This window comes from Jaculus jaculus, chromosome 5, assembly GCF_020740685.1.
Source record: "Jaculus jaculus isolate mJacJac1 chromosome 5, mJacJac1.mat.Y.cur, whole genome shotgun sequence".
Lineage (NCBI taxonomy): Eukaryota > Metazoa > Chordata > Mammalia > Rodentia > Dipodidae > Jaculus > Jaculus jaculus.
In genome coordinates this window covers 175805997-175832730 of record NC_059106.1, presented here as the reverse complement: position 1 = coordinate 175832730, position 26734 = coordinate 175805997, and the positions used below count along the sequence as shown (strand labels likewise).

General features: G+C 48.7%; 2 protein-coding genes across 4 annotated transcripts in view; one reads left to right on the top strand and one right to left on the bottom strand.

The window, feature by feature from the left end:
* Positions 1 to 6655, top strand: part of Drc1 (dynein regulatory complex subunit 1) — a 77751-nt gene extending 71096 nt beyond the window's left edge. For 2 of the 3 annotated variants that reach the window (XM_004669352.2, XM_045148771.1), the window contains 4 exons: positions 4 to 275; positions 4015 to 4158; positions 4478 to 4580; positions 6425 to 6655. In XM_004669352.2, the coding sequence (XP_004669409.1) occupies positions 4 to 275; positions 4015 to 4158; positions 4478 to 4580; positions 6425 to 6481 (576 nt within the window). In that variant the 3' untranslated portion in view covers positions 6482 to 6655. The remainder of the gene's footprint in view (positions 1 to 3; positions 276 to 4014; positions 4159 to 4477; positions 4581 to 6424) is intronic. The other variant, XM_045148770.1, reaches the window with a different exon arrangement.
* A 455-nt stretch (positions 6656 to 7110) lies between these two features.
* Otof (otoferlin) overlaps positions 7111 to 26734 on the bottom strand; it is a 111040-nt gene continuing 91416 nt past the window's right edge. The window contains exons 17-46 of the mRNA XM_045148768.1: positions 26256 to 26436; positions 26044 to 26164; positions 25463 to 25563; positions 25273 to 25363; positions 25014 to 25130; positions 24583 to 24735; positions 24113 to 24302; positions 23884 to 24008; positions 23452 to 23586; positions 22351 to 22512; positions 22042 to 22161; positions 21381 to 21542; positions 21099 to 21261; positions 20478 to 20548; positions 19465 to 19494; positions 19000 to 19131; positions 18537 to 18603; positions 16914 to 17056; positions 16671 to 16805; positions 16300 to 16437; positions 15887 to 16014; positions 15624 to 15794; positions 14889 to 15049; positions 13997 to 14139; positions 13536 to 13624; positions 11823 to 11921; positions 11445 to 11686; positions 10769 to 10947; positions 10562 to 10662; positions 7111 to 8087 (exon numbers count right to left, since the gene is read on the bottom strand). Coding sequence (XP_045004703.1) covers positions 7907 to 8087; positions 10562 to 10662; positions 10769 to 10947; positions 11445 to 11686; positions 11823 to 11921; positions 13536 to 13624; positions 13997 to 14139; positions 14889 to 15049; positions 15624 to 15794; positions 15887 to 16014; positions 16300 to 16437; positions 16671 to 16805; positions 16914 to 17056; positions 18537 to 18603; positions 19000 to 19131; positions 19465 to 19494; positions 20478 to 20548; positions 21099 to 21261; positions 21381 to 21542; positions 22042 to 22161; positions 22351 to 22512; positions 23452 to 23586; positions 23884 to 24008; positions 24113 to 24302; positions 24583 to 24735; positions 25014 to 25130; positions 25273 to 25363; positions 25463 to 25563; positions 26044 to 26164; positions 26256 to 26436 — 4031 coding nt within the window. The 3' untranslated portion in view covers positions 7111 to 7906. The remainder of the gene's footprint in view (positions 8088 to 10561; positions 10663 to 10768; positions 10948 to 11444; positions 11687 to 11822; positions 11922 to 13535; positions 13625 to 13996; positions 14140 to 14888; positions 15050 to 15623; positions 15795 to 15886; positions 16015 to 16299; positions 16438 to 16670; positions 16806 to 16913; positions 17057 to 18536; positions 18604 to 18999; positions 19132 to 19464; positions 19495 to 20477; positions 20549 to 21098; positions 21262 to 21380; positions 21543 to 22041; positions 22162 to 22350; positions 22513 to 23451; positions 23587 to 23883; positions 24009 to 24112; positions 24303 to 24582; positions 24736 to 25013; positions 25131 to 25272; positions 25364 to 25462; positions 25564 to 26043; positions 26165 to 26255; positions 26437 to 26734) is intronic.

The window sequence follows — 26734 nt, the reverse complement described above, 5'->3', positions numbered from 1 at the left end:
CAGGTCAGCGCCTTCAATCAAGCCAACACAGAACAAACCAGCTTCATGTCGACATTGAAGGGCTTGGGTTTAATATCTTCGTTGGACAGAAGGAGCCTGGTGTCAAAATCAGAGCAGGACCCAGAAGAGCAGGAGACCTTGGAGGGAGGCCAGGAAGGGAGAATTGTAGGCAGAGAGCCAGAAGAGAAAGAGGCCCCACTTTCACCCAGGCTCATCCATCCCAATGATGTCCTGAAGGTTCTGGAGGCCTTTGTCATGGGGCTAAAGAAGCCTAAGTATGTTGTGGTGCTGAAAGCTTTCTTGGGACCAGACCCAGGGTATTGTTGGTGTTGGGGGAAAAGAGAGCAGAGAACCAATCAGAGGCAAATAAGTGGAGAAAAGTCTGCCAGGCAATAGCTTGGGACACCTTTGGACATGTTCATGAAGGAAGCAGGATGTAGAAGGAATTGATGCTTCTTTTGGTCAGCATTCATTAAAAAACACTCATTGTGGCTGGAGAGATGGTTTAGCACTTAAGCACTTGCCTGTGAAGCTTAAGGAACCAGATTTAGAGGCTCGATTCCCCAGGGTCCACGTAAGCCAGATGCACAAGGTGGTGTGTGCATCTGGAGTTCACTTGCAGTGGTTGGAAGCCTTGATGCACCCATTCTCTCTGTCTCTCTCTGCCTCGTTCTCTCTCTGCCTATTACTCTCAAATAAATAAATAAAATAAAAACAAAACAAAAAAACCCACTCATTAAGGTCGGAGAAATTGCTCAGTGCTTAAAGCACTTGCCTGTGAAGCCTAATGACCCAGGTTCAATTCCCCAACAGCCACATAAAGCCAGATGCACAAAGTAGTGTATGTATCTGGAGTTCCTTTGCAGCAGCTGGAGGCCCTTTCATACCTATTCTCTGTCTCTCTTTCCTCTTTCTCTGCTTGAAAATAAATAAATATAAATGCTCATTGATTATGTAGGGACAAGTGTAGGGATAGATGTTAGGATAACAGCTTGTGATCAGAATAACATTCAAAGCCTATTGGAGGTATGCTATTGCACAGAAGAAGAAATGGTCTTGTTAATTTGGCATGGTATGGAGGGCTTAAGGGAGAAAGCATTCATCTGCCCTAGGAGGGCAAAAACATTACAGGATGTGATAGTTCAGTGAAAGGACTGGCATATTTAAAAATCATGACTGGGGGCTGTGCATGTGCTTAGCATGCACAAAGCCCTGACTTTTTAAAAATATATTTTATTTATTTATTTGAGAAAGGGGGCGAGAGAGAGCGAATGGGTGCTCCAGGTGCTCCAAGAACTGAGGTCTTTTGGCTTTGCAGACAAACGCCTGAACTGCTAAGCCATTTCTCCAGCCCCACAAAACCCTGATTTGATCTTCATTATCATGTAAACTGGATATGGTATCCCCCACCTATAATTCCAGCATCTGAGAGATGGAGGCAGGAAGATCAGGAGTTCAATGTCATCCTCAGCTACATATTGAGTTCAAGGCCAGCCCAGGCTACATGAAACTTGCCTCCACCCCCACCTCCAAATCATTACTCATAGGGATGGCTAGAGAATCATGGGCCTGGGTAGGGGCATGTCACAGACCTTTGGAGCCAGGCCAGATCTTGGATAGCCTTGCCCAAGTATCTGTGTTCTTTGTCTTTGCATTGATGGCTGGAATGGAAAAGGATTTTATTTATTTTTATATTTTACAATATTTTATTTATTTGAAAAGGACTTTAAACACTAGGGGAGCTCACATTGTGTGTGTGCGTGTTGCTGTCTACAGGGAGAGCAGTTGGGAGCCAAGTGGCTGCAGATGGAAACTACAAACTAATAAAACACTGACTATATTGGGGGCCATCTATTCAAACTACCACATTCCACCCCGGCCCCCAGTAGATTCATAACCATCACACATTGTAAATTGTACTCAGTTCAATTTCAAAGGTACCCACAGTCTTGACCAACTTAAGATAGTAAGTCCTATAAAATCAAACAAGTTAAATACTTCCAACATATAAAGTCATGGAGTAAACATTTTCAACTGGTATAATTCATAGCAAGGAGAGACTAAACAGTGCAAACGCAATCACCATCAAACAAACATCAAACCTGCAGTTCAAGTTCAATGTAACCAGAGACTGACAGTCTCCAGATTTTCCAATTCCATTCCTCCAGCTGGGCAGAGTAGCCAGGGAACACTTCCATCCCAGGCCAACAGTGTGCTCTATGGTAGCACTTGCATAGTCCTGGTATATCAAAAACATCTTCAGGTCTCCATGCAAACCACGGCACATTTTCCAGAGGTTTTCCCAGCCTATCAGGACATCAGGTCCTGCCTCATGTAGCATCTCAGCAGTGGCTTCAGGAACCATGTGCAATTCATGACCACTCCACACATTTTTCATGCTTCTGAAACCAATACCAGGTGTGCAGGACACAGTCACATTCTTAATTCAGGGACTAAATAAAACATAACCTTGAAAAGCAGGTCCCTTCTCCAGACAACTTTTTCCAAAAGACTTTTCATTCCTATGACAGTCTTTCCTCAGGCACCCTTTTCATTGTTTTAATGTAAAGCAGTTGGGCCATCTTCTTTAAGATTACTAATGTGTTTGACAATATCAGGTTCAGTAACCTAAGACCAGTCTCAGTGCCTGTAATTTTAACTTGCTTGAGGTTTTCCAGCTTAAAAAATCTTAAATCTCTCCGTCCAGTTATCTTTAGCCAAGCACATTAGTCCATTACAAATTTTTTTTTAAAATTTTTTAAAAAATTTTTAATTTATTTATTTGAGAGCGACAGACACAGACAGAAAGACAGATAGAGGGAGAGAGAGAAAATGGGCGTGCCAGGGCTTCCAGCCACTGCAAACGAACTCCAGACGCGTGCGCCCCCTTGTGCATCTGGCTAACGTGGGACCTGGGGAACCAAGCCTCGAACCGGGGTCCTTAGGCTTCACAGGCAAGTGCTTAACCACTAAGCCATCTCTCCAGCCCACAAATTTAACCTTGATCAAACTCTCTGGGCCTGGGCAGCAGAATGCAGCCAGCCCTTATGCCAGTAGCCCATTTGCAACAAAGTCCTCTGTAGTCTTTCCTTCCCCTTAGAAAGTTCATAAACCAAGCTTCGAAGTTCAATACTTATCTGCACTTAGAATTCTCAAACTCACATCAGAATAGTTCATAAAACTTGGCTTACCACTCCAGAAGGCATCTTCAGTTGCAAACACCAAGTCCATGCCCATTCCTCTAAAACAGAAGTTCCAAAAGACCAACATCCACATGGCCAGGTGCATCTCAGCCCACCCCTTGATACCAACTTCTATAGCCCACAGTTTCAGGTTCACTGAGATGAACTTCCAGACCAGGCACAGTTATGGATGAAGGGATTTATTGAAGCTTACATATCAAGGGGAAGTTCCATAATGGCAAAAGAAGCTGGCTTGATTTCACAGGGCCAAACACAGAGAGAGAGAGAGAAGCACAAGCCTTAAAGCCATACAGCACACTCCAGAAACTCCAGCTAGGCACACTTTTCATATCTTTAGATTGAAATCTCAAACCTACCACCATACCTTAAGATCCACCCAAGTGACACTACCTCCAGCCAGGTGGCTGCAGATGCAAACTACAAACAAATAAAACACTGAATATACTGGGGGCCATCTATTCAAACTACCACAAAAGGCTTGTCCAGGTGGGAGGGAAGATATTCTAAATTAAGACTATCTATCACATAAGGGAAAGAAAGAAAATAACAAAATTTGAGAGCTGTTTTAGATGTACTCATGAAAGAAAAGGGTTTAATCATGAACTTCTCAAAAGTGACAATGGCCTAAGAATCAAGAGCATGGGATAAGTGGTGTATTTTCTGCTATAATTTAGCAGACTTGGATAGCTGAGTTGGAATGTGGCAGGAGAAAAAGCAGCAAGTGTGTGACTGACTTTAGGAACCATGGCTGGCACTGCTTGGGACTGAGGTGTCAGGTTGAGATTGTGACACCATTGCTCTTGACTTTCAGGGACTTCCATCCACCACCAAGAATACAGAAATATGGGCGAGATAACTCAAAAGATTCTGAATATTGGGAGGCCCTGACCACAGTTATCCCTTTGGCCAAGCTGAACCTCTGGGATGCACTGTACAAGGCGTTGGAGAAATACCAGTAAGTGACAAGGCCAGGAAGACCAAAGAGCCAAGGTGGTAGTGGGGTTGATCCTACTCAGAGCCATATTTCTCACCACCTCTGCCTTCCCACCTATCCTGGGACATAAAAGCTGCCTTGAGGATAGTATTATATAGCCCATACTCTGGTCCCACCCTTCCTGTTCAGTTCTGGTGAATATGTAGAAGGGAGGTGCCCCTGGGTTTTCCTCTACTTGTAGCCAGAGCAGAAACAGCAAGGTCTATCCTGACTCCTCCTCTTGTGAGGATGGAGGATTCAGTGGATCTCTGTCTAACATGTTCCCCAATCCTCCCTCAAGTCTTGTGCTGACCCAGAGAATCAAGCAACTGATGGAGAATGATACTCTGGAGCAGCAGAATACAGAGCTACAGTCACTGCTGCAGCAGTATCTACAATCTAAGGTGGGTGGACAGGAGGCATGGCTTTGAGGAGGTGGGGTGAGTGGGATGGGAGATTTCTGATGCTGCTGCTGCAGCATTTCCCAAGTAGGTGGGAGGTAGGATACCGCTCCTCCAACAGAGGCCAGAGGACTTGGAGATGTCATGCAAGACCAGTAGTTACATCTCATATGGAGACAGTTTTTGTCAAGGTAGTAGATATTGCTTGAAGTCCCTTATAGGGCACATAGATTGTAACTGTGTCCCTTTGATGTTCCTGGTTTTTTGTACCATTCTGTACATTCTGTAGGATCACTCTTTATTATTTTTTTCTCTTTTCGGGAAGTTTTTGGGGTCTGAATTATTGAGCCCAAGGTCTTGAACATGCTAGTCAAGTGCTCTACCACTGAGCTATGTCTCGGTACTCTTTTTATTTGCCATTGTTGTTTGTGATAGGGTTCACTGTAGCTCAAGATAACCTGGAACTCATTCTGTAGCTCAGGCTTGTCTCAAACTTGTAATCCTCTTTCCTGGGTACTGGGATTATAGCAGTGAGCCACCATACCTGGCCTCTTTAAAAAAAAAAAATTTTTTTTAAGATAGACTCTCTGTAGCTTAGGCTTGCCTTGGATTCATTCTGTAGCCCAGGCTGAACTTGACTCATGGTAATATTCCTGTCTCAACCTCCTAAGTTCATTAACTATAACTCTTTTATTTATTTATTTATTTATTTATTTATTTATTTATTTATTTATTTATTTATTTATTTATCAAGTTAGGGTTTCACTCTAGCCCAGGTTGACCTTTACTTCATTACGTAGTCTCAGGGTGGCCTTAAACTCATGGCAATCCTCCTACCTCTGCCTCCTGAGTACTGGGACTAAAGGCATGTGCCACCATGCCCAGCTATTATTTATTTAGTTATTTTTGGTTTCTATAACTCTTTTTAAACAGTGAGAAAAAAAAGAGTTAGCTTCCATCTTAGGAGACTACTCCTTACCTCCATGTGCAATTTCTTCAAGTATAATCACCAATGTGTCAGGGAGCTAGACAGAAATTATTCTCCTCATTTCACAAAAAATCAAAAATCTGGAGATATGGTGAGGCATGCAGAGCTCTGAGTTCCTTCCATTCTGCCAGACCAATTTTCTTGGTCTGGGATATGATGGAGGGTTCTACTTCAGTGGGGAGCAGAAGCAATGCTAGCTGATATGCCACCTCCAGAGATAGCTGTAATAATTTCCCCATAGCTTGGCAAAAGGAATAAAGAGAAGTCCTAACCTGGCTGTATGCACTCTGTGGTTAGGGTGAGATCCTTCAGGTGGTGCTGAGCCCTTGGTCAGGAGAGTCATGGCAATCCCTAACCATACACATGTGAGGTAACTGAGTCCAGCACCATATCCAAGCACAAGGGGTATGTGGCTCTGGCCTATCCTCAGATTTTAGCCACATGTGGAAGGCATATGCAGTGAACTTTGGCATAATGATGGCCTTTTGGCCAGTGACAGGACTCAGACATTGGGAGCCATATGGCCTCTGCTTCTGCATACAAGAAGGAAGGGTAGGGGCAAGCCTAGACTAGGGGTATAGTGGTGAGTGAAGAGGGGCAGGGCTTTAAGGGAACAGATAAATGGAAGATGAAGAATACGATCAGGGTCCCTAGCTGGCTCTGTGCCAAATAGGAAGCCTTGGCTGGCTTTAGAAGGAAGGCAAGGCCAGCCCCCTTCAGGATTCCTGAGGTATCACTCCTTAGAGGAAATGCAGAAATCTCAATGCTCTGAGAGAGCTAGCATAGACTTGACTCCCCAGAAACCAAAAAGAGAGGGCCGGAGGCAAGAAAATAACCTTCACCTTTTTTTTTTTTCCAGGTAAACTCTGAACTACAGGTTCCTCCGACTCAGGGCTTCTGGTTGCCTGCAAAATAGAGGCATAACACCAAAGGCTGAGGTGTCCTGAGCTGGCACTGGGGCTTGGTGTCAGAGTCAGCACCTGTCACCCAGGGATATGGGCCCATACTAAGTTTTCCAGAAGTGTATGAGCCTGTCAAAGGAATGCATCAATTATTGCCACAGTTCCAATTAAAGTCTTTTGAAAACTGAGGCTGAATGTCATTAAAGGGGCCAAGTCTAGTGAGACTAGGGGTCAAGCCCTACTTGTGTGGCAAGAGGGAACTTTGCCACTGGGTTCAGACTGGTGTGTGGCAGGTGCCAAGACCAGCAGCATATGACTCTTTTCTTATTCTTGGGAACAGCTAGTTTCTATGGATGGATACTGGAGCTTTGGCATCATAAACCTTCAGATTATCCCAAAATGACAGATCATCTCTGTGCCTTGAAGGGTGGGGGAGCTGATGTGCTCTCTGGGCTGCGGTGGAAGGCTCTTCCTTTGGGCAGTCTGAGTAGGCAGCCCTGGTCCTGAGGCCTCCCATGAATATTGGGCACAAAGAAGATACTCACAAGGAAAATGTTTACCACCCAAGAGGACACAGTGACTCTGTGCTACATCTTGGAGACTCTCCTCTCACTGGACCAATGCAGACTTATTATTTCAGGATTTGATTTATTTAAGAGAAAAATTACACTCAACAAAGGGAAGACAGCCAACTGAATCCCAGATGCAGGCAGGGGTAGCATTGTAAGTGCCAGCTCCTGGCTGTGACTGCAAGGCAGGTAGGATAGACTGTGTCCAGGGTGGGTGGGGCATGGAATTCATTCTCAAGGCTCCTGTCCTGGCTTGTATGCATTTGTCTGGGCAGAGGAGGCCTTGGGAAATAGTAGGAACCCACAGGCTATACAACTGCAGACAAGCGGCTGCGTAGGAAAGAGGTGGAACCAAGAGGAGTGGTGCCTCTGTCTCAGGGCTTGTGGGTAGGCTGCTCTGTGGAGCACAGACTGATGGTGGTATCTCTTCTCACATTTCTGTGTCTTGCAAATGGGTGGTGATGGTTTTCAACGTTCTAGGCACTGGCCCATGTTCCTTGGTTAACTTGATTAAAGCTTTAACCCAAGATTTGGAAGGCCCAGGGGAGCATTGGGAACACTTCTACTAGAGCTGAGCAGGAAGGTTGGTGATGCTTCAGCAAGGTGGGGCAAGAGGGACGCTTCTTCCAGTTCCCACCCTTTGCTTATGTGCCCCAATCCACAAGCAGGATCAAAGAGACAAGACCAGGCAAGCAACAGTTGGTTGGGGAGAGAAGTGGGGCACAGCAGCTCAGCAGGCAGGATGCAGTCTCCCTGCCCAAGGCTGACAGGGTGGGTGTAGTGCGCTTGAGGCTCCCTAGGGTATTAGAAAAGAGTCCATGTTAGGGAAGGCAAACACAGCAAATCCTGGAGATGACTAGGAATGGGGATTCATGCCCCTAGAAGTTTCTTGACCATGTAGCCAGGGAGGCTATAGAGGAAGAGGGCCAGCATGAGCAGCCCCAGCAAGGCCAGCACAATCTTGATGATGAGCCACTTGTACCGGGTGCAGATAAGGTACTTGATGGACTTGAGTGGGTTCAAGAACCAGACGAAGGCTGTGTCAGGCCGGCTAGGGAAGAAAGAGGATGGGAAGGGATCATCAGATAGCAGACACATGCTTCCCCCACAAGGCTTCCATCCCTTTGTCCTTCCAGACACCAGAGGATTTCTCATAGCCTCAGCCATAAAGGCAGCAGAGAAGGACCCATATATAATACTAGGTTGCTTGCTTCCCCATCTTCTCTGCTGGACCTCTGCTGCCCATCTCTACCCTGAGCCTACAAGACAATTTAGTAGGGAGTACCTGTCTAGCCTCAACCTGAATGCCTGCACTGTTTGCAGCTCAAAAGTGGAAGTAGTGGCCTTGGTACTGCAGACCATACTCGTCATTATTGAGTCCCTCAGTGCATGTAGCAGTTCATGGTGGAGGTTCCTGTCTCTCCACATTCTCAGGAGATGAGAGTTCAACCTCTTCCTTTCTGATAAGCACAGACTTTTGCCTCAACCAGGCTTTGCCAGGCATCTGAGCAGCCACAAAGGGATCACTACTCACCCTGACCTGTCCACTACTAGGGTGCCAACCCACTTTGCCTTCTACAGAGCTTTCTCACCACTATGTGCTTGTCAACCTCTACTATATGTTGTTTGTGTTATAAATTCAGCAGGTTCCATAAGATGTCAAGATATAAAATTAAAATGTTGTATATACTTTTTCCCCCCAAACTACTGCCCTATTAATTGAGAGGACTTGGGCTGAGCCACCAAGGAATTTAGTATAAGAGGACAACAGAAGAGGGAAATGGGCTCAAGGTGCTTAAGTTTTGAATCCCAGGTATGTGTGAAAGTTAGGTATTTCTTCAAGCCTCTATTTCTTCATTCATATAAATAAGTTAATAGGAATTTTTACTTACAGGGCTTGGGGATCTGATGAAGAAAGACTGGGTGGTGAAGTTTGGAGCCTGTATTAAAAGGGTACTCAGCCAATGAAGGGTATTGAATATTTAACTTAAGTGGAATGACTGTCCTCAAGAGCAGGACAATCTTCCCAGGAAGGTTTCCTCCTGGGAGAAACAATCCAAATCCTGCCCCAATGCAACTTCCTGCTGCCAATGGAATTGACATAGAGTCTACAATGAATACTGTTAAGAGAGTAGGTGGTTTAGTTGAGGAACATTGGACTGGAAGCTTAGCACCTAGGCTGGAGTCCCAGTGTGACCCTAATTTGCTTGGTGACTGTAAGCAGGTTACTTCACTTTTCTGGTCTGATATGTAAAAACATAAAATGACAATGTCTAGCTCTGAGAATCTACTATTTTGTTTTGAAAGCTTGAAAATTGCTATGCATGTTTGGGTGTATATATGTTCTTCTGTATGTGTATGCACTGTGTATGTACATGTATGTTCACATGAATTTGTACATAGCCGGGCATGGTATATGCCTGTAATTCTTGCATTCAGGAAGTGGAGCAAGGAGAATAAGGAGTTCAAGACTATCCTCAGATATATATCTAGTTTGAGGCCAGCCTGGGATACATGTGATCGTGTTTCCAAAAAAAAATCTTATACACATATGAACTTGTACATGCATAAACATGTCTCTCTGTATGTGCTTCACATGCTGGTAGTCTTTGGTCCAGAGACAGAAGGAGGAAGTACCAGGCCTAGGAGGCTGCGAGGCTCAGGCCTGAGGATCTTCTTGGCCAGGTATCCAGGCACAGAGTAGAGAAACAAGGAAAGCAGGAGCAGCAGCAGCAGAAGCAGCAGTAGTTTGAGGAGCAGCCAGTGTGAAGTGTGCCACAGGAAGTAGTGGGCAGACTTGAGAGGGTTCAAGAACCAGATGAAGCTTATGTTAGGCTGGCAGGAGCATTAGGAAGAGTAGAAGGAGCATGGAGAAAAGACAGGGTGTATTTGGGCAGGGCATGGTGAAAGACCTCTACTGAGAGGAAAGCCCATTTCTGCAGTATAGCAGAGTTTTAGTAGAGTTACCAACACCTGATGGGCCACCAGTCACCATTGGAGCTGCTTGCCTCTGTCAAAAACTAGGAAGAGGGCTGGAGAGATGGCTTAGTGGTTAAGTGCTTGCCTGTGAAGCCTAAGGACCCCGGTTCGAGGCTTGATTCTCCAGGTCCCACGTTAGCCAGATGCACAAGGGGTGCATGCATCTGGATTTCGTTTGCAGTGGCTGGAGGCCCTGGCATGCTCATTCTCTCTCTCTCTATCTCTATCTGCCTCTTTCTGTCTCTATCACTCTCAAATAAATAAATAAAAGTGAACAAAAAGAAAATTTAAAAAAAACTAGGAAGAGACTGTTTCTGCTGGATGGAGCCTTTTCTGGGAAAGGAATAATTTCCCTGTGTGGCCATTCTTTTGGTTCAGAAGGAGGAGACAGGATTCAGGGTTGAAGGAACCTATGATCCAGGAAGGGACAGAATTGGTGCTTGAGGATTTCGGGCAAGAATAACAGAAAATTATGGCCCCTCCTCAATGTTCTGTCCCCATGAGGCAGTGTGGTGTGGCTGGGGTCTAAGCAGGCAGGACACTCACTTTGGTTTCTCTAGTGGATCAGGTTCATTACGGGCCAGGCCCACTGGATTCTTCTCTGCCTCCTCTGCTGTTAGTAAGTGTAGCTCAGCTTCCACTTTGCCCTGAAGGAAAGAATAGAAAGGTTTTTGTACCTGGGCCAGGTGGCAGACCCTTGGCATCCCCACCTGGCCCAGCTTGGCTCACTCCCAAGCAGGAGGCAGTACCCACCGTGAGCTCAAACTCGTCATTCTCATTGCGGGCTAGGAGGGGCCACCAGCCTTTGACACGCTTCTGCTTAAAGATGGAAACCAGAGGCACATCGACCTCCCCAGTAGCCATCTCCATGGTGCATTGCTTAGCAGTCTTTGCACCCCGTGGGAACCGGTTCAAGTCCAGCTCGATGGCCCCTGTGGCAACCTTGGAGTCAGCTCTGGGTGAATGTGGCACAGGCAGGGGGCTCTGGCCTCTGGTTTGTTGAGCATGTATTGCCCCTGTCTCTTGCTTCTCTTTACCCTCTGCTTTATTTGGGCCTTCCCTTAGCCTAAAGGGGCTCTCTCTTTTGGTGTCTGAGACCCCATCCCTCCTGTGCATCCACTGTCAACGTCCTGCTTAACTTACAGGATTGCCAATGCAGATAGAATTTAGGGAAGACTTTGCTATGCAGAGGTCCAGAGAAATCTCCTGTCTCCCAGAAGGAACCTTACTGACCTCATCAACATTTACTGCTTCCCTGTGGATGCCTAGAGCACCCCTGTGCCCCAGTTATGACACTGGGTGTGTGGTTGGGGGTGGCAGAGACTCAGAATTGGGCAAGTAGGCTTCTCCTCCCCCTCCCATGGGCTGAGCTTCTCTCATCTCCCACCTCTCAGTTTTGGATCCTAGGCTCCCCTGCCCTGCCCTGTACCAAGGAAGTCATCAGCTGAGAAGTGGTCAGCATCCCAGATCTGCAGGGTGAGTCGCGCAGGAATCTTGTACTCTGTCTCATCCCAAGAAAACATGGACTCCTTCTTGGACATGACGATCTTTTCCTCGGCCGCCAGGTAGTCAAAGGGGAATAGATAGCGCCAGTTGAAGTTCCCCTCTCCAGTGAGGGAGTGGTAGTGGACATCAGTGTCTTGCTTGTCCTCCTGTTGGCCTTTCAGCCACCTGCTGGTTGCCACATACTCCAGCTCTGTGGCCATACCTCTGGCAGCCTCTTCCCACCTCTTGGCCCCCCTCTACTCTAGCCTGGAAAGGGGTGTGCCCAGCTCAGCCCCTCTTGGCATGAGGACCTCTTACCCACCCCCGCACGAAAATGTCACTGGATTTCTCCCCGGTGAAGAAGTCGTCATCCTCCAGGACCACCTCATCTGTGTTCCACACAATAACCCGCAACTCGTACCTGGGAAAGGGCAGGAAGGCCCATGAGAAGCCTGGGGCAGGATGGGTTCTGGGATAAGGCAAGTGGACAAAAGAAGCCCTGGGAATTTGGGTTGGCAGAAGGCTGGGAGAGTGGGTGGAGGTCAGAGGGAAGTGCAGTGGGACCCAGATGGGCTAGACTTCAGCCAGACACAAGCTGCCCCTATTAGGGAACAGCTAGTTACCTTGAAGGGAGACCTGAGCACAAGCCTAGGACAGGAAGGATAGAGAGGGAGGTGGTCCCTTAGGTATGGCTGTGGTTGCAGTGAGGCTGAAGTCGGGGGCAATTTCTGTCTCTGAAGGCCAGAGCTTCACTTCAGTTCTAAGACATTTCTAATTAAATCCAGTGGCTTGCAATGGAAACCCATAGACTTTGGTTTCCTTTTTGTCCTTGTCCCCCAAAAGGATATTGATCTTCAGGTTTTTCCACTTGCATTTTAATTATAAATATAAATGAGTTGGTTATGTTTCAAACATTAAGAGTGAGGTTGAGTTGGGCATGGTGGAACACATCTTTAATCCCAGCCCTTGAGAGGCAGAGGCAGAGGCAGAGGCAGGAAGATTTCTGTTAGTTTGAGGCCAGCCTGAAACTACAGAGTTCCAGATCAGCCTGGGTTAGAGTGAGACTCTACATTGAAAGAGAGAGAGAGAGAAAGAAAGGTTGATTCATCCACTAATGGATGGAAGTGTGGCTCTCTCTGGTGTTATGGGAACAGACTTCTGTCCTAGACTGCAGCCCAGGATAACACATTGGGTTGGTTTGCCCCCTTCATGGTAATCGTTGGAATAGCAGGACTCATAGCCTTAGGTTTGGAGGATATTCAGGCAAAGATAGAAGTATCTTTTGCTGTGGCCAAAGCAAAATGGAAATGCATCATGAAACTCAAGTGGCAACATCAAGACATGAAAACAAGAAGACAGCTTCATATGTCTAGATACCTGGCTCTGATTTCAGGCACTAAGGGTATTGAAATTGCAGTGACTCTATCTTGTCCCCTTACAGAGGGAAAAATTGAGGACCAGAGAGGCAAAGTGCTCTGGCCAGGATCATAAACTAGGAGAGGCAGGTGAGGGTCCTGACTTGGTGCTCCTTGTACTCCATCACAACTCCTCGCTGCCTCTTTTGGGCCCTTACTCCTGCCTACATCATTGCAGGCACCTGAGAGAAAAGCTGGTAGAGTTTAGTGACAGGGATGCACAGAAAGCTCTCAGAGGGTTGCTTCTTGTGTGTGTTAACATGCTTGTGGGAGAGATGTGTGAACACAGGTGGTTGTGAGGAGTGTGTCTATGTTTGAATTTGTCTTTGTGAAGGGGTGGATGTTTGCTGAAGGGTGCTTCAAAGTTTTGGAAGGTGTTGAGGTATGGCTTATCTCCCCCACTGCTGTCAGAGCAGAGGGTATGTTACTGCCTCAGCAGATGGAGACCTGCCCAGAACAGGCTTTGAAACTCATGAGTTGGTCTATTTCTCCCCCAGGAGGACCTTGACACACCCAAGGTTCAGGGAACCACCCAGGCCATCTGCATTATGTCTCCACAGGAAAAACTGAGTAGAGTGGGGTGAATGGGAGAGGGTAGTGCCCACCCCTGGGCAGCTCACTTCTTGGGCTTCCTGGGGGAGATGTCCAGAGGCGTCCCAGGGGCTGGCATGTCCATGGGGAACATGTCCACCCACAGCTCCAGGCGGCCCTAAGGAAGAGAGGGGATGTGGCAGTGTCCCAGGGACTTCTTCATCTGCCTAGGAAGGTTCACTTTCCTGGCCCTTTCAACTTATATCTGTCAATGCCCCATGTCATCAATAAAATATCTTTGGATGCCAAGAATTCCTAAGATGTCACCAATGGTTATCACAGCTTCTAAGGGAGCTGGCTCTCTAATGTGATTTTCATTCAGAATAGAGACACTTGCTATTCAAGTTTGCCTTGGTGGGGAAGTGTGCCAGGCTGTCTAGCAAAAATGCAGTGGGGATACAGGAAACCGCATGAGGTCCATATCTGTGGTCAACTCTATGGTCCCAGGTTGTTCTTCTCTAACTCCTGTTCCCAGCTAGGCAAGTATCACCTGCTCAATGCCAGGCTTGTCAGGGTTGAGCAGAGGCCTGGTCTCCACGTGTTCTGGTACCAGGCGGCAGCCCACTCGGGGGATATCTTCCCAATGCCTCAGGGCAGAAAGTGCCACATGCTCATCTGTGGGCTTCCTCTGACCTGTGGGTACCAGTGGATCAGCTGTGCACACACATAGGCTTCCAAGAACCAGGGACCTCTGCTAGGGGGGTCAAAGACTTAGGAGTACAAAGCCCTGAGTCATGACCTACCTAACCTGTCTCCATTTTACTGTTGGGGAGACTGAAAAAAGTGGGAAAAGTGGCTGTCCAAGGTCTCAGCTGACTTACAGGCCCCAGAGAGGCCTGTGACTTTGGCATCTTAGCCTTGGGGAAACTGGGTAAAGAACGCTGTTGGGCTCTCAGGTGACAAGAAGGGGAGAATCCACTTCTATTCCAACACCATAGTTAGTGACACAAGTTCTACAGCAGAGGTACCTCTCAAGCTCCGAGGAACTGTTTCATGGACAGAAAGGACTGGGGGGAATGGTACATGGAGCCAGGGCACCTGGGTCTATGCCCTCATTATGCCTCAGGAAAGCCACTTGGCCTTGGGTAAGTCATCAAACTGGAATTTATTGAGTCTCAGTTTGCTTATCTATAGAATGGTGTACCTCCACCCTGCTTCATGGAGATGAAGTGGGAAGAAAGAGAAGAAATTTTTAGGAAAGCACAGTGTAGGAAGGAGTGGCAGGGCAGACAGGAGTAGGCTCTGTGTGTGGAGCAGAGGGTCCTAGGGCTTAGTCTAAGGACATATACTAGGTCTAGAGGTCCCCTATGGGGAGGTGTGGGTCCCTGATGGCCTCTTAAGCCTCTGGAGCAAGATAAACTGGCTAAGCCATGTGCCTTTACCGTTCTCATCCTCTATTTCAGAAGGCCCTGTGAAGACACGGTTGGCAATCTTCACTCTCCCAGGAGGCCCAAAGTGGGGACCATCCACTTTGCCCTCTTTGCAGAGGCGGGTCAGGATCTGGCTGGGTTTCATAGGGTCCCTCCAGATGTTGTAACCATGTCTATGAGAGGGAACACAAAGGCTTGAGGGACTCAGGCAGGGCCATCCCAGATGGCAGCTCTTTCCTGATAGTTTTCTACAATTGCTAATCATCCATGTTAGCAGGATGCCTGCTAGGGCTCCTGGTTCACCCAAGACCCTAAGGCTACTGGAGGCTGACACTTCTAGCTCTGACCCACACAACCCTGTGGTACCAACTCATCTGTAATCTCAAAGACTCCCATGAGGGAACTGATAAGCAGACAAGAAACTTGACCTGGGTTACCTAGTTTGTAAGTGGAAGAGGCTGACCCAGATGCTCAGAAGATTTCCTGTCCTCTACTGACTTGGCTCCTACTTCTTTATTACTCTTGCCTCCTCTGTCCAAGAATATCCCATCCCTTTCCTTGCCCTAGAGCATTCAGTCCTGGCACCTAAAGTTTGTACACCGAGCCTATGGGGTAAGGACATGACCCAGAGCAGAAATAATACATTCACCTTGCCAAACCACTACTTCAGGTGCAGCAGTTGCCTCACCCTCTCCCTGTGTCATACCTCTCACTATGCCCCACCCCTCATCTGGCTTGCCCTCGCACATAGAATAGGTCTGTGCGATGCCACAGGTGGCACGGTGCTTGCTGTAGAAGCGGTTCTCCAGGTCTATCTTGGTTTCTCCAATGAGGTCATCGGTGCCCACCAGATCCCAGTCATACACAGCCACCGTCAGCATGGATTCCATGGGGAAGGAGGCCTCGATGTCAAATGACCTGGAAAGCAATTGTTAGGAATGGTTTTGCAGGTTTGGGTGGACAGGGAATAGTCTAGGCTGGGAGTCAGGGAGAGTACTACAAAGTCTTACTTCCCAAAGACAGGATTGAGCTGTTTGGAGATATAGTTCTCTTTGTCTCGGATGTCGGTCTTGCCTAAGCGGATGGCGATATAGGGGTCAGCTTTGCCGTTGATGTCAGCAGGGTGCAGGTCTGTAGCCTGGGTAGGATAAGTGTGGCCTGAGCAGACTTCTGAGTGCAACTGCCCTGTCCCTGAGGGTCCCATAATGTTGAAAGATGGGGACAGAGGCACCGGACCAAAAAAAAGAACCTTGCTTTGTGGCCCTAGGCAAATTGCTGTCCTTTTCAGGAACCTGGCTTCCTCGTATAGAAAAGATGGGAACTAGACCAAAAATAACTGCTCCAGTATCTTTTAGCTGCTTCTGACTCTCTCAGGCAGGAGGACCAGGAGATAATCAGGGAAGGGGTGTTGACAGAGACTCACCCGGACCACATAAACTCGGACCAGCACATTGATTGGGTCGTTGCTTGGGATGCCCTGGAACATTCCATAGGTGGGGTCATAGCCAGCTTCTCGGGACACATCCTCTGGGAGTGGCACTTTGTACACACAGAGGGAGCCCTGGGGCAAGGCAAGGTGGGTCAGACTGCAGGTTGGCCTGGACAAGGCAAAGGTGGTGTTCCAACTTTCCAATAGTACTTCATGTTCTGGACTCTGCTGTGGTAAGGACTTTAACCCTTTATAAAGCTGATAATAATGGGAGGCTTAGGGGTTCTGGAGGACAGTAGTGGATGTGCAGGGAGAGAACATGAGATGATGGGGGCTCATCCACTGGGCCATCCTCCTCTCCTGACCTTGAACCGGCCCACAATGCGCTCCTCCTCTGTGGAGCCATCCTCATCGTCCCCTGTCTTGCCCCGCAGCAGGTTGAAGGTGTGTAGCCAGTCCTCAAAGTTGTCAAACTCTGACTCCAGCTCCTTGGGGTAAACCTGGCCAAGCCATGCCTTTAAGCATGATACTAGCCCACTGATTCTCATCCTGCCCCACCTGCTACCTCCCATTCCATGCCCAGGCAGGGTACACTCCCAGATCTTCACCTTAAGCTCATCAATCTTGGCTTTCTTCTTCTCAGGGGCCTCTGTCCCCTGACTAGGGCCAGGACCAGGGCTCTGGTTTCTCTTCTTTTTCTCATCCTTGGTAGCCCTGGTCTTCTCCTTAGCCTTCATTGGCCCCTTTAGGCCTGGCCCAAAGAAGAAAAGGAGAGGTCCCATTCAGTTTAGAAGGAGGTAGGGCAGAAATGGTCAGATAATAAGTTCAGAACCCAAGGCCCATCTTCACCACTCATTTCCTTATAACTTCTAAGTTTCATTGCACTCCATGGGGGAAGATACAGACAATGGGTCACACTTGGGAATGTGGATAACAGACTGTTGTCTGCCCTTTGGCAGAATAGGGGGAGAAGGAGTTGGATCTGGAGTCAGAGGCCTGCCACCTCTTGTGTCTGCTCCCTTTTCTGTCTAGCCACACTCTACTTGTCCATAGTATTGACAAGGTAGCTTTATATTATCATTTCCTAAACTATATCTAGCAGAATAACAGGCATAAATGCTGTTGGCATGCTTTAGAAGAAAGGGAGATAGGCTAGGGAGACTTCTCAGTGGTTAAAGGCACTTGTTCCACAAGCCTGCTGACCAAGTTCAATTCCTAGTCAACCCACAGAAAGCTGGATGCAAAGTGGCCCATGTGTCTGAAATCCCAACAAGCCTATGGCAATTGGAGACTGGGCCAGGAGAATCCCAAAGCTGATCTTTTCAGAGGCAAAAAGACAACATGAGAGTCCTTGTCTCAAAAACAAGGCATGGACTGGAGAGATAGCTCAGTGGTTAAGGTGCTTGCCTGCAAAGGTTAATAACCTGAGTTCAATTCCCTGGTACCCACATAGAAAAAGAAAGTATAGAGTGTATATTCCTTTTAATAATTGATAAGAACATTTGGATATAAAAGGCTCTGAAATGTCAAAGAAACCTGTGTGTGTGTGTGTGTGTGTGTGTGTGTGTGTGTGTGTGTGTAGGAGGTAGAATAATATGTGTGTGTAGTGTATGCATGTATGTGAGTAGATATGTATACCCATGTGCATGCATAGGGAGATCAGAGAGAGATATCACACATTCCTCTCTATCATTTTTCTGCCATATTTCCCTGAGGCAGACTCACTGAACTTGAAGCTCCCATTTTTTAGTTAGAGTTGCTGACCAACAAGACTCAGTGATCTCTCCTGACTCTACCCCCACTCAGTACTGGGATTACAGTCATGTGCAGTCATGTCTGGCTTCATACATAGGTGCTAGGGATCAAATTCAGGTCCTCATGCTTGCACAGCAAATGCTCTTCCTACTGAGCCACCTCCCTAGTCTCCAAAAGAACTTGTTCAAAACCCAGCATTTCCTAACTTATTTGATCATAGAGTCCTCTCTTTCCTTCAGAATAGCCATTACTATTGTGATATGGAACAAGGTTTTGGAAAATACTGGATGGGATGAGCTTGAAGGTCTTTTCCATATCTAATATGCTATGGCTCTACATGTCTGCCAATTGCTGTAGTTGTGGAAGTAGTCAAAGTGGAAACTGCTTTAGATGAAGGCTTAGCCTGATCCTGGGAGCCCAGGCTGGGGCTGGGAGGGACATGCAGTGTATCTAAGGTCCAGAGATCTAAGGCTCACCCTCAGTGATGTCCATTTCCTCTTTCTCTTCTAAGTCAATTCCAGAGGTTTCTTGTTGTTTAAGTTTCTGCCAAAAGACAACATCCTTCCCTGATTCTCAGGCCTTGATTTGCTTCTGTTATCCCATGATACCTTAAGTGTCTATTCACATGTGCATTCTTCCAGGTCAACTGGGGCTTCTCAGGGCACATTTGGCATCCTATCTTTGGACTAAAGCACCTAGCAGTATCTGATTTATCACATAGACACTAGAGATATACACACAAATGAGGACAAAAGGAGACCAAGCTAGGAAGGTGAACTTGCTCATTAGCCTGGTGAGTTCTAGGTGAGATTTCAAAAGTGTGGGACTAACAAGGTAGTTCTGGAGGGCAAGGAGAGAGCTGGAGAGGAAGATGTGGTATGGGGCCAGCCACTTCACAGCCCTATTCCTTCTCACTTCTATCATATGCTGAGGCCTCACCTCCTTCATGGTGTCAATGGAAGCAAAATACTTGGACCACCAGTCAAGCATGCTCTCATCTGGCTCCTCCTCCTCTAGCTCTTCCAAGGTGCCCTTCTTCTTCTTCTTCTTCTTCTCCTTCTCCTCCTCAGCCTGGAAGTTGGCAGGTCAACTGTCCAGCAGGTTTCCCTATTATCTGCTCTTTCCCACAATCCTTCACAATTAGGATGACCCCCACCTTTGTTAGTTATCTGATACCAGAAATCCCTGGACCCCATGATGCCTGTGGTACCACCAATGTCACAGAGGCAGGGACTTGCTAGGTAGAGGAGGATGCCACGTCTCAGAGAGCCACAGGCCAAGTCATGACGGGCATTCAGGGGCAAAGGATAGCTCATTTCCTGAGGTTGAATTTGCTGGTCTGACAGTAAATATCAGTGAAGGGTTCTCTTTCACCCAGGGCTTTTGCACAGCACCCACACTCACCACATCCACCTTGACAACAGCTTCAGAAATCTACAGGGGAAACCAAGGTGATAGGACAGGATTAGCCACTGGTACCTCATGGATCAGGGAATGGAACAGGGGGCTAGCACAGGAAGAACAAGAAAAGAAGTCATGAGGGTACATGTAGGGATGGATGCTTGGTGTAATGCCCTTGCCAGCAAGGCCAGATTCACATTCACAAAAGCAAGATGCCTGGAAAGGCTTTTGTTCAAGGCTGCTTCTGATGTTTCTTCAGGCTTCCTTGAGCCCTGGCTGTGCCTTAGAATCACCTTGGAGCCTTTACAAATGATCAGTGTAGTACCACTCAGTCAGCATGGGATGGGAGTGGGGGTGATATACTGGGCAGCAGTATGCAGCAAGCTTTCCCAGTAACACCTGATCAGGCCTCTTTAAGCCCTTTCTCCAGCACTATGGAATATGGTAACTTCATCCACTTCCCAGACCCTCTCTAGTTAAAGACAACTGGTCAAAGGAAGATCAGTCCAAAGCAGACATCAGAAGCTAGGAGATGCCCTGGGCTTAGTGAAGGAGATGAGATGGGAAACATAAGGCTGATAAGTGGCAGGAAGAAGCCTCCTTCTGGCCCTAAGCAGAGAGTGGACTTCATAGGGGTAGGTTTCAGGCCAAGATGCTTAAGTGTGGGGTGTCATTTGGCATGGAAAAATGGGAACCCCTGGGCAGGACATACTGCTATCACAAGTAGTCCATTACCTGGGGGGGGGTCATTTATAGAGCATAAACCATTACAGACTGTCACCTCCAACTATTATTTCTCTCTTTCAGACATATCACACATGTGCAACCCTCTCCTTCCACACAGCAGAACAGTGCTAGAGTTGTCTGTCTACATGATCAGGGGTGGCCCTTAACAACTACACTTAGAAAGAGGGGTTACTCAGGGCTGTGCTTTCAGGATAGGTCTGCCTGGCTTATGTATATGCCATCCATAATTGTGTGTTCCAGGGTAGCATGGGGTTGGCCTCCTGCCTTACCGCATCCAATTTCACCATGGTCTCCAACTTCTTGATGGGCACCTCGGGCTCCATGCTTACCACCACTTCCCCTGTGGAGTGAGAGGAGGGGCCTCCATTGCACAGCATATGGAAGCCCCGGAGAAGCCTGACTGGACACAGAGATACACAGACAAACAGAGAAGGAACAGAGGCCTGGTGATTCAATGAGGCAAGAAAATCAGAACATGTAGCTGATTCTTGAGCTTTCTGAGGGGAGAGGAGGGACAAGGCAGTCACAGGGGCAAGATGCACATAGGGAAAGGTAGTGAGTTAGAGAGAAAGGTGAACCATTGTGAGGTCAAACAACAGAACAGAGGCTAGGCCCAGAAGTTAGACTCAGGAAAGGATGCCAGAGCTCCTCAGTCATTCAGTGGAAGATATTACCTGCCCTCAGCTCTTCAAAGGCCTGTCCAGTGCTGGCCTTCTCTAGCCCCAGAGTGACAGGTAGCACTGGGCAGTCTTCTCTGATCCCCAGCATGGGGTGTGCTTCCCTCCCTTTCCCTGCTGCCCCAGAGATGCCCCAGGAGAAACTTTGGGAGATACTTGTGCTGCTCTGTGAGCTGGAGCCCTTCCATGGGCTGAATTTAGCCATGGCCATACCCATGGTATTCCAGCTGAGGGCTGAACGATCTGGGGGTCGGTAGATGAAGCGCCGCAGGGAGCTGACAGCATGGGAGCCCACCAGGGTGTAGCGACCAAAGGCCCGGCAGTCTACCACTCGAATGTTCAAGGGTGGGTGTAGTAGCTCATTCTCTGGGAGGTCCTAGAGGGGCGATAACACACCATAGCCTAAGTGTCAGAGGAAGGGGCAGTGGAGCCCTGCCAAGGTGAGCCATATTATTCACATCCAGCTCTTCCCAGCTTTGCCAGGTCTGTGCTCACCACTTCAAACCACTTGACAAGGGTGTTAAAGTTGGGGTTCTTCTTATAATTGTGGATCAGGGATGACTGCACCCCCTTCCCTGCACACTCAATGTCCACTCGTGGCCGGTCCACCTGGGCCAGGTTTACCCGCTTCAGGTCCCGCAGGCCCCAAAACAGCACCTGGGGGAAGATGAAAGGTGACTCAGGGAGCCCATGGTGGTTGGGTGGGATACCTGAGAGAATCTGCAGCACAGTGGGGCAGTGAGAAGACAAATCCAGTGGATGGGGCAATGCCAAGAGAATGTATGAAGTTAGTGTCCTCAAAGGACTGAAGTGGGACCTTTGGATTGAGGGCAGACATGGAAAGACAGGGGGTAAGAACAGGTAGGAAGGTTAGGAATGACTCTGGAGATGGTGGTGTGACTCTGTCAGATAGGGTCCAGGCACTAGCTTGGGCTGGAAGCCTGGGCCTGCTGCTGACTCCTGGTAGTGTCCTTGGCCAAGTCATTTCCACTCTGGGACCTCAATCTCCTTGTCTGAGACTGGGAAATAGGCTGAGGAAGCCAAAGAGCTTGCTGGCCCACAATAGAATGTGTACATGTGGCCCTCCATAGAAAGAGGGAGAACAGGAACTCTGGACAGAGGTCAGGGACAGGGAGGCACATGGGTCTTCACACACCTCCACTCGGTACTTGCTGAGCACCGGCCGGATGCCCACAGGCACAGGCATGATGGGCCCTCGGTCCATGTCCACTGGGCCATTGAGTGGTGGCAGGTCAGCTTTCCCTGCTGGCCCAATCTGAGGAGTAGAGTTGGAGGTCACAGTGGAAAGCCCAGGAAGAAGGGCCTTTCCCAAGAGTTGTCTTGAAATCAAAGGAGACAGGCAGTGCAGAGGGTCCCAGTTCCCTGAACTCCACCTTCAGCTCTGGTCCCACTCATTTGCCTCCCCACCCCTACCAAGCCCATGGCCCTCTTGCCTATGACCTACCTGCAGCAGCTCAAAGGCAGCCAGCAGGTCTCCAGCTGTGGCATTGCCACGGTAGATCTGGTAGTACTCGAGCTGGGGTGGGAAGCGGGGTGGGCAATATGCTTCATCTGCCATCTTTACCAAGGGCTTGGCGAAGGTCCGGCCCATGAAGTCAGCCTTACCCTGACACAACAAACAGCCCATGTGGCCTCTTCCACCTGCTCTTTGCCAAACATTCTCACACCTGTAATTGATTTGGTCCTTGCTATATAGCCTATGAGTTGTACAAAACAGATGTGTAAGCATCCCATTTTACAGATGAAGAAAATCAAGTCTCAAGGGCCACCAGAGGCTTGCTCAAGACCAGGCAATCAATGCATGATTCAGGACTAGAAAAAAAAGTCCTCCTGGAGGAAGAGACAATTTTTTCAGTGGTGCAGCTACTTGCAAGTGGTACATGCTCTGGTAAATAACCCCCAACTCATGCTCATGTAAGCAACCCTAATTAAACTCAGTGGATCACCGAAAAAAAAATACATGAAAGTAGAGGAGGGGACTAACTGGGGAAAAGAAGGGTTCAGTGGGAGGGGATAGGGTCAAGAGAAGGTAATGGGGTGAATATAATAAAATTACAATATATACATGTATGAAATTATGAAAAAAAATAAAAACTTCTCTTAACGATAGTCCAGAGCTCTCTTGGGCATAGCTAAGTTGGTTGCAGGAAAAATTGGCAGCTAACTCAGGCTGGGGAGCACAAATTCTTCCTTCCCACTCCAAAATCTCCAAGGTTGTGATATGTATGGGCAGAGTTTAGGGCCATAGGGTTGGAAGGATAGTGATAGTAGGACTTGTTGGCCAATCTGAAGACACTAGCTTCAGCAAGTCTGCACTAGAAGCAGGATGCCCTTGCTTGGCTCCTGAGATATCAGAGGCCCATGGTGCTAGAAAAGGACCAGGTTATAATGGCTGGGCAGGAAACACTTGGAGGGCCTGGTCAGAGTTAAATTCTCAGCTTCCCAGCAATTGCCAGCTGAAGAGTGGGCTGAGGAGGCAGCCAGCATAGAGCTACAGTGCAGGTATAGTGTGGGAAGCCAAGGGAGATGAGGGCTTGACCCATACCATGGTGTCCTGGTCATAGATTTCAATGACAATGATTGGGGGATCATCCCGCAACTCATGAGCTTCACCATATAGTTCCAGGTTGTCAAATACCAGCATCTGGTCCCAGGTGGGACACAGTGTCTCATTCAGCACCTGCAGAATGTCAGATACCAAGTATAATCAGAGGTTCCAGGAAACCCTGGGGACAAAAGGGTCATGATATTTGACCTTTTCAAATATCTGAAAATCAAGCCTAATATGAAGTCTGTTTCCAGTGCCCAGTTAAAGTCTTCCCCGCCTTGCCTTGCAGATAGAGCTCCAGCCAAAGCTGTGGTCTTTACTAGCCTGGCCTGGACCTATAGTTACCTGCGAGGCTTCTTTCTGAGAAAATGAAGAACTGGCATCCCTGTTGTTCTTACAGCCAAAAGCTCTGACTTCCTAGGCCCTTACCTCTGTGCACTGGCTCTGATTGATGAAGAAGACACGAGCGAAGGGGTCAGAGAGCCCACTGCTGTCAGCTGCAAAGAGGCTACGAGCCTGGTACATGTGAGCTCGAAGCTGGAAAGCCTGCTTCTCTGTGGGGAAGAGTGGGCTAAGGCTCACAGCATGTAGTCTGTGCAGCCCTCTGGTATTCAAGGCTGGAATAGTGGCCCACCCAGGCTAAGGAATTCTCACTTACTTGTGTAGATCAGGCTTATGGGTGGGAAAGAGTGCAGGCCCAGGCCTTGGGCTGCCTTGACCTCCTCAAAGCCACAGGGCAGGCCGCACAAGAAGTCTTTTCTCTGCTTGTTGAGGCCCAGCCACAGGTAGAGCTCCAGCTTGGCCTGCACTGTCCAGCCTGCTGAGCCAAAGCCCCTCTTCCCTGGCAGCTGAAGGTAGGCTTGAGGTCACCAGGAGTCTGACAAGCTGCCATAACCCACAGGGTGGGAGAAGGACAGAGCCATGGGCAGAGCTGCACCTGCCCCTTCATAGCCACCTTTCTGAGCTGGGGTGGAGGTGGGCTAAGGGGTTGGGCAAGTAGGGCAGGGTGGGCTCTAGCTCTCAGAACACTTGCTAGTTAAAAGGCTCACCCATCCACTAACCCTGCCAGACTCAGGGGAACCCCTACAGGACCCAGCTCACCCCTGCCCATCTAGGCCTCTGTACCACCTTGAGGAAGAGGGTCTTGACCTTGGCACAGTCCTTGCCCAGTTCTTCCTCCACAATGGAGAAGAGCAGGTCCTTGGAGGGCACCCGGGTGTAGGCTATACGTTTGTTATTGCTCATCATCCAGATGAACACATCCGGAATGCTGTGCTGGGGCTGCAGTGGGTCAAGAGTGCAGGTCAGGGAGATCTGGCTTCTCCATTGTAGGCCCCACAGTCTGCAGCTTTCCTGGGGGCCAGGTTTAGATGAGAAGCCAGGGTCCTGGCAAGGAAGCACCCCCCCCCCACACACACACACATGCTTCGGTCTTCTTTCCCCTCCTACCAAGCATGCTTAGTCTTGTCCCTAATGGCTATCTGAGCAGGAGGGGGGCAACAAGAGGATCTGGTTAGCTCCTTTTTGAACTGCTCCTGCTCTCCTCATGGGCCACACACCTCGTCCGCCAGGAAGCGCAGCTTCTGCAGGAAGTTCTGACACAGCCTCAGCTTGTCTCGCACTGTGTGTCGTTTCACCTGAGCTCGTAGGCTCTTGGCTTGCTGCCCCATGCTTTCCTGTTGGAGAGGTGGTGTAAAGGGTTCTCAGATGTTAGGAAGATCACTTGGGTCATGGTGGAGGGACTATGACCTCAAGAGAAGATGTCCCCCCTTCACCACCACACCCTTACTCTATCTCAGGATCTAGCTGTGGCCTCACCAGCTCCCTCATGCAGGACTTGAGACGCTCCCGGTCCAGCCTGGTGCGGGATGAGTGGCTCTGGTCCTTATCCACCAGGGAAAGGAAGCGGCTATTGAAAGAAACCAGGGCTTAACCTGTAGCCAACTTTTCTGGCCAGCTCTGGCTGAGGTGCCCCCTGTCTGGTTCCACCCTGTCAACTCAAACTCACAGGCAGCCACCACTGAGTTCCTCCAGCACACCTCGCAGACGGCGCTCTGGGTAGGACTTCTCTGTTTTGATCATCTCTTGCACATCATTCAGGCCTTCTTCCTGTGAATTAGTTCAAGAGCACACTGGACCACAACCCTCCTCTTTGGCATTCCCAAGTATCTACTCCTCATTCAACAGGGGAAAGAGAGACCTAGTGACCTGGGTCACTAAACCCATTCCCTATTAATCACAAAGGAGCCACAAGTCCCCAGAGTCTGTTGTAAACCCTGGGGACCCTGGTTATTTCTGGAGACTTCAGGTACTAAAGGTAGAAGCACCTTGGCTGTAACCATGGTGGGCTGAACAAGACTCAGGACTAGAGAAGGGACTGGTGCAGGCCAGAGGCAGAGAGCTTTCTCAGCTGCCTCTGGAAAGCCAGGGATGGAGCAGCAAACTCTTAGACTGCACTCTAGAGCTCTGGGGCTTGGTGGGACCCTCCCTTTCTACCTCAAGACAAGCCTCTGGACAGATGGGTCTGTGTGTTGCAGGTGAGGCCCTCACGTGTACCCATATCCCTGGGTCCCTTCACTTGGTCCTGACCAGCTTGTCAGCAATGTGGTCCATGATGTTGGCATTGTAGAGGCGGCGGCGCTGGTCAGGCCACCAGCTCTTGATGTAGATGCAGGGCTTGCGCTCCAGGTAGGGCAGATGGAAATAGTTCCTGGGTGAAATGCAGGGGGAGGTTGAGGTCTAGGGCCCTAGAAGGTGAGAGGACCAGAATGCTGAAAACTGGGGCAATGGACGGGACTTACCTGTCTGTGATCTGGGGCCGCATGGGTGGAGTAGAGGACACTGAAGCCAGGTCCCCACCTTCATCACCTTCATCATCACTCGAATTCTGAATCAAGTCCACTTCTTCCTCGTCTCCAGGATCCTTCCGGGGCTGAGGCCTCTGGGGCCGTGATAGGCCATCAACTTCATTGCCATAGTTACCTGGACAAAGAACAGGGTGTCAGAGGCCTGCAAGTCCTTTCTCTACACATTCCACTTGCCATCTAGTCCAAGTGTTTCTTAGGGAAAGGCAGTCAGAGAATGGGACTCAGATAGAACATCATCCAGGGAAATGTCTCCCAGCCCCCATAACAGACAGCCCGGATGATGGCTAGGCTCAGCCTACGGCATGGGCTGAATTTTTCCCCACTTCTCCACACCCGAAGGCCTCCCCATTCTTTTCAGTTTTATTCCAAGCCCAGCCCTAGGGGTGGAGCAATGGTTGACCTTTCTGGGGGTC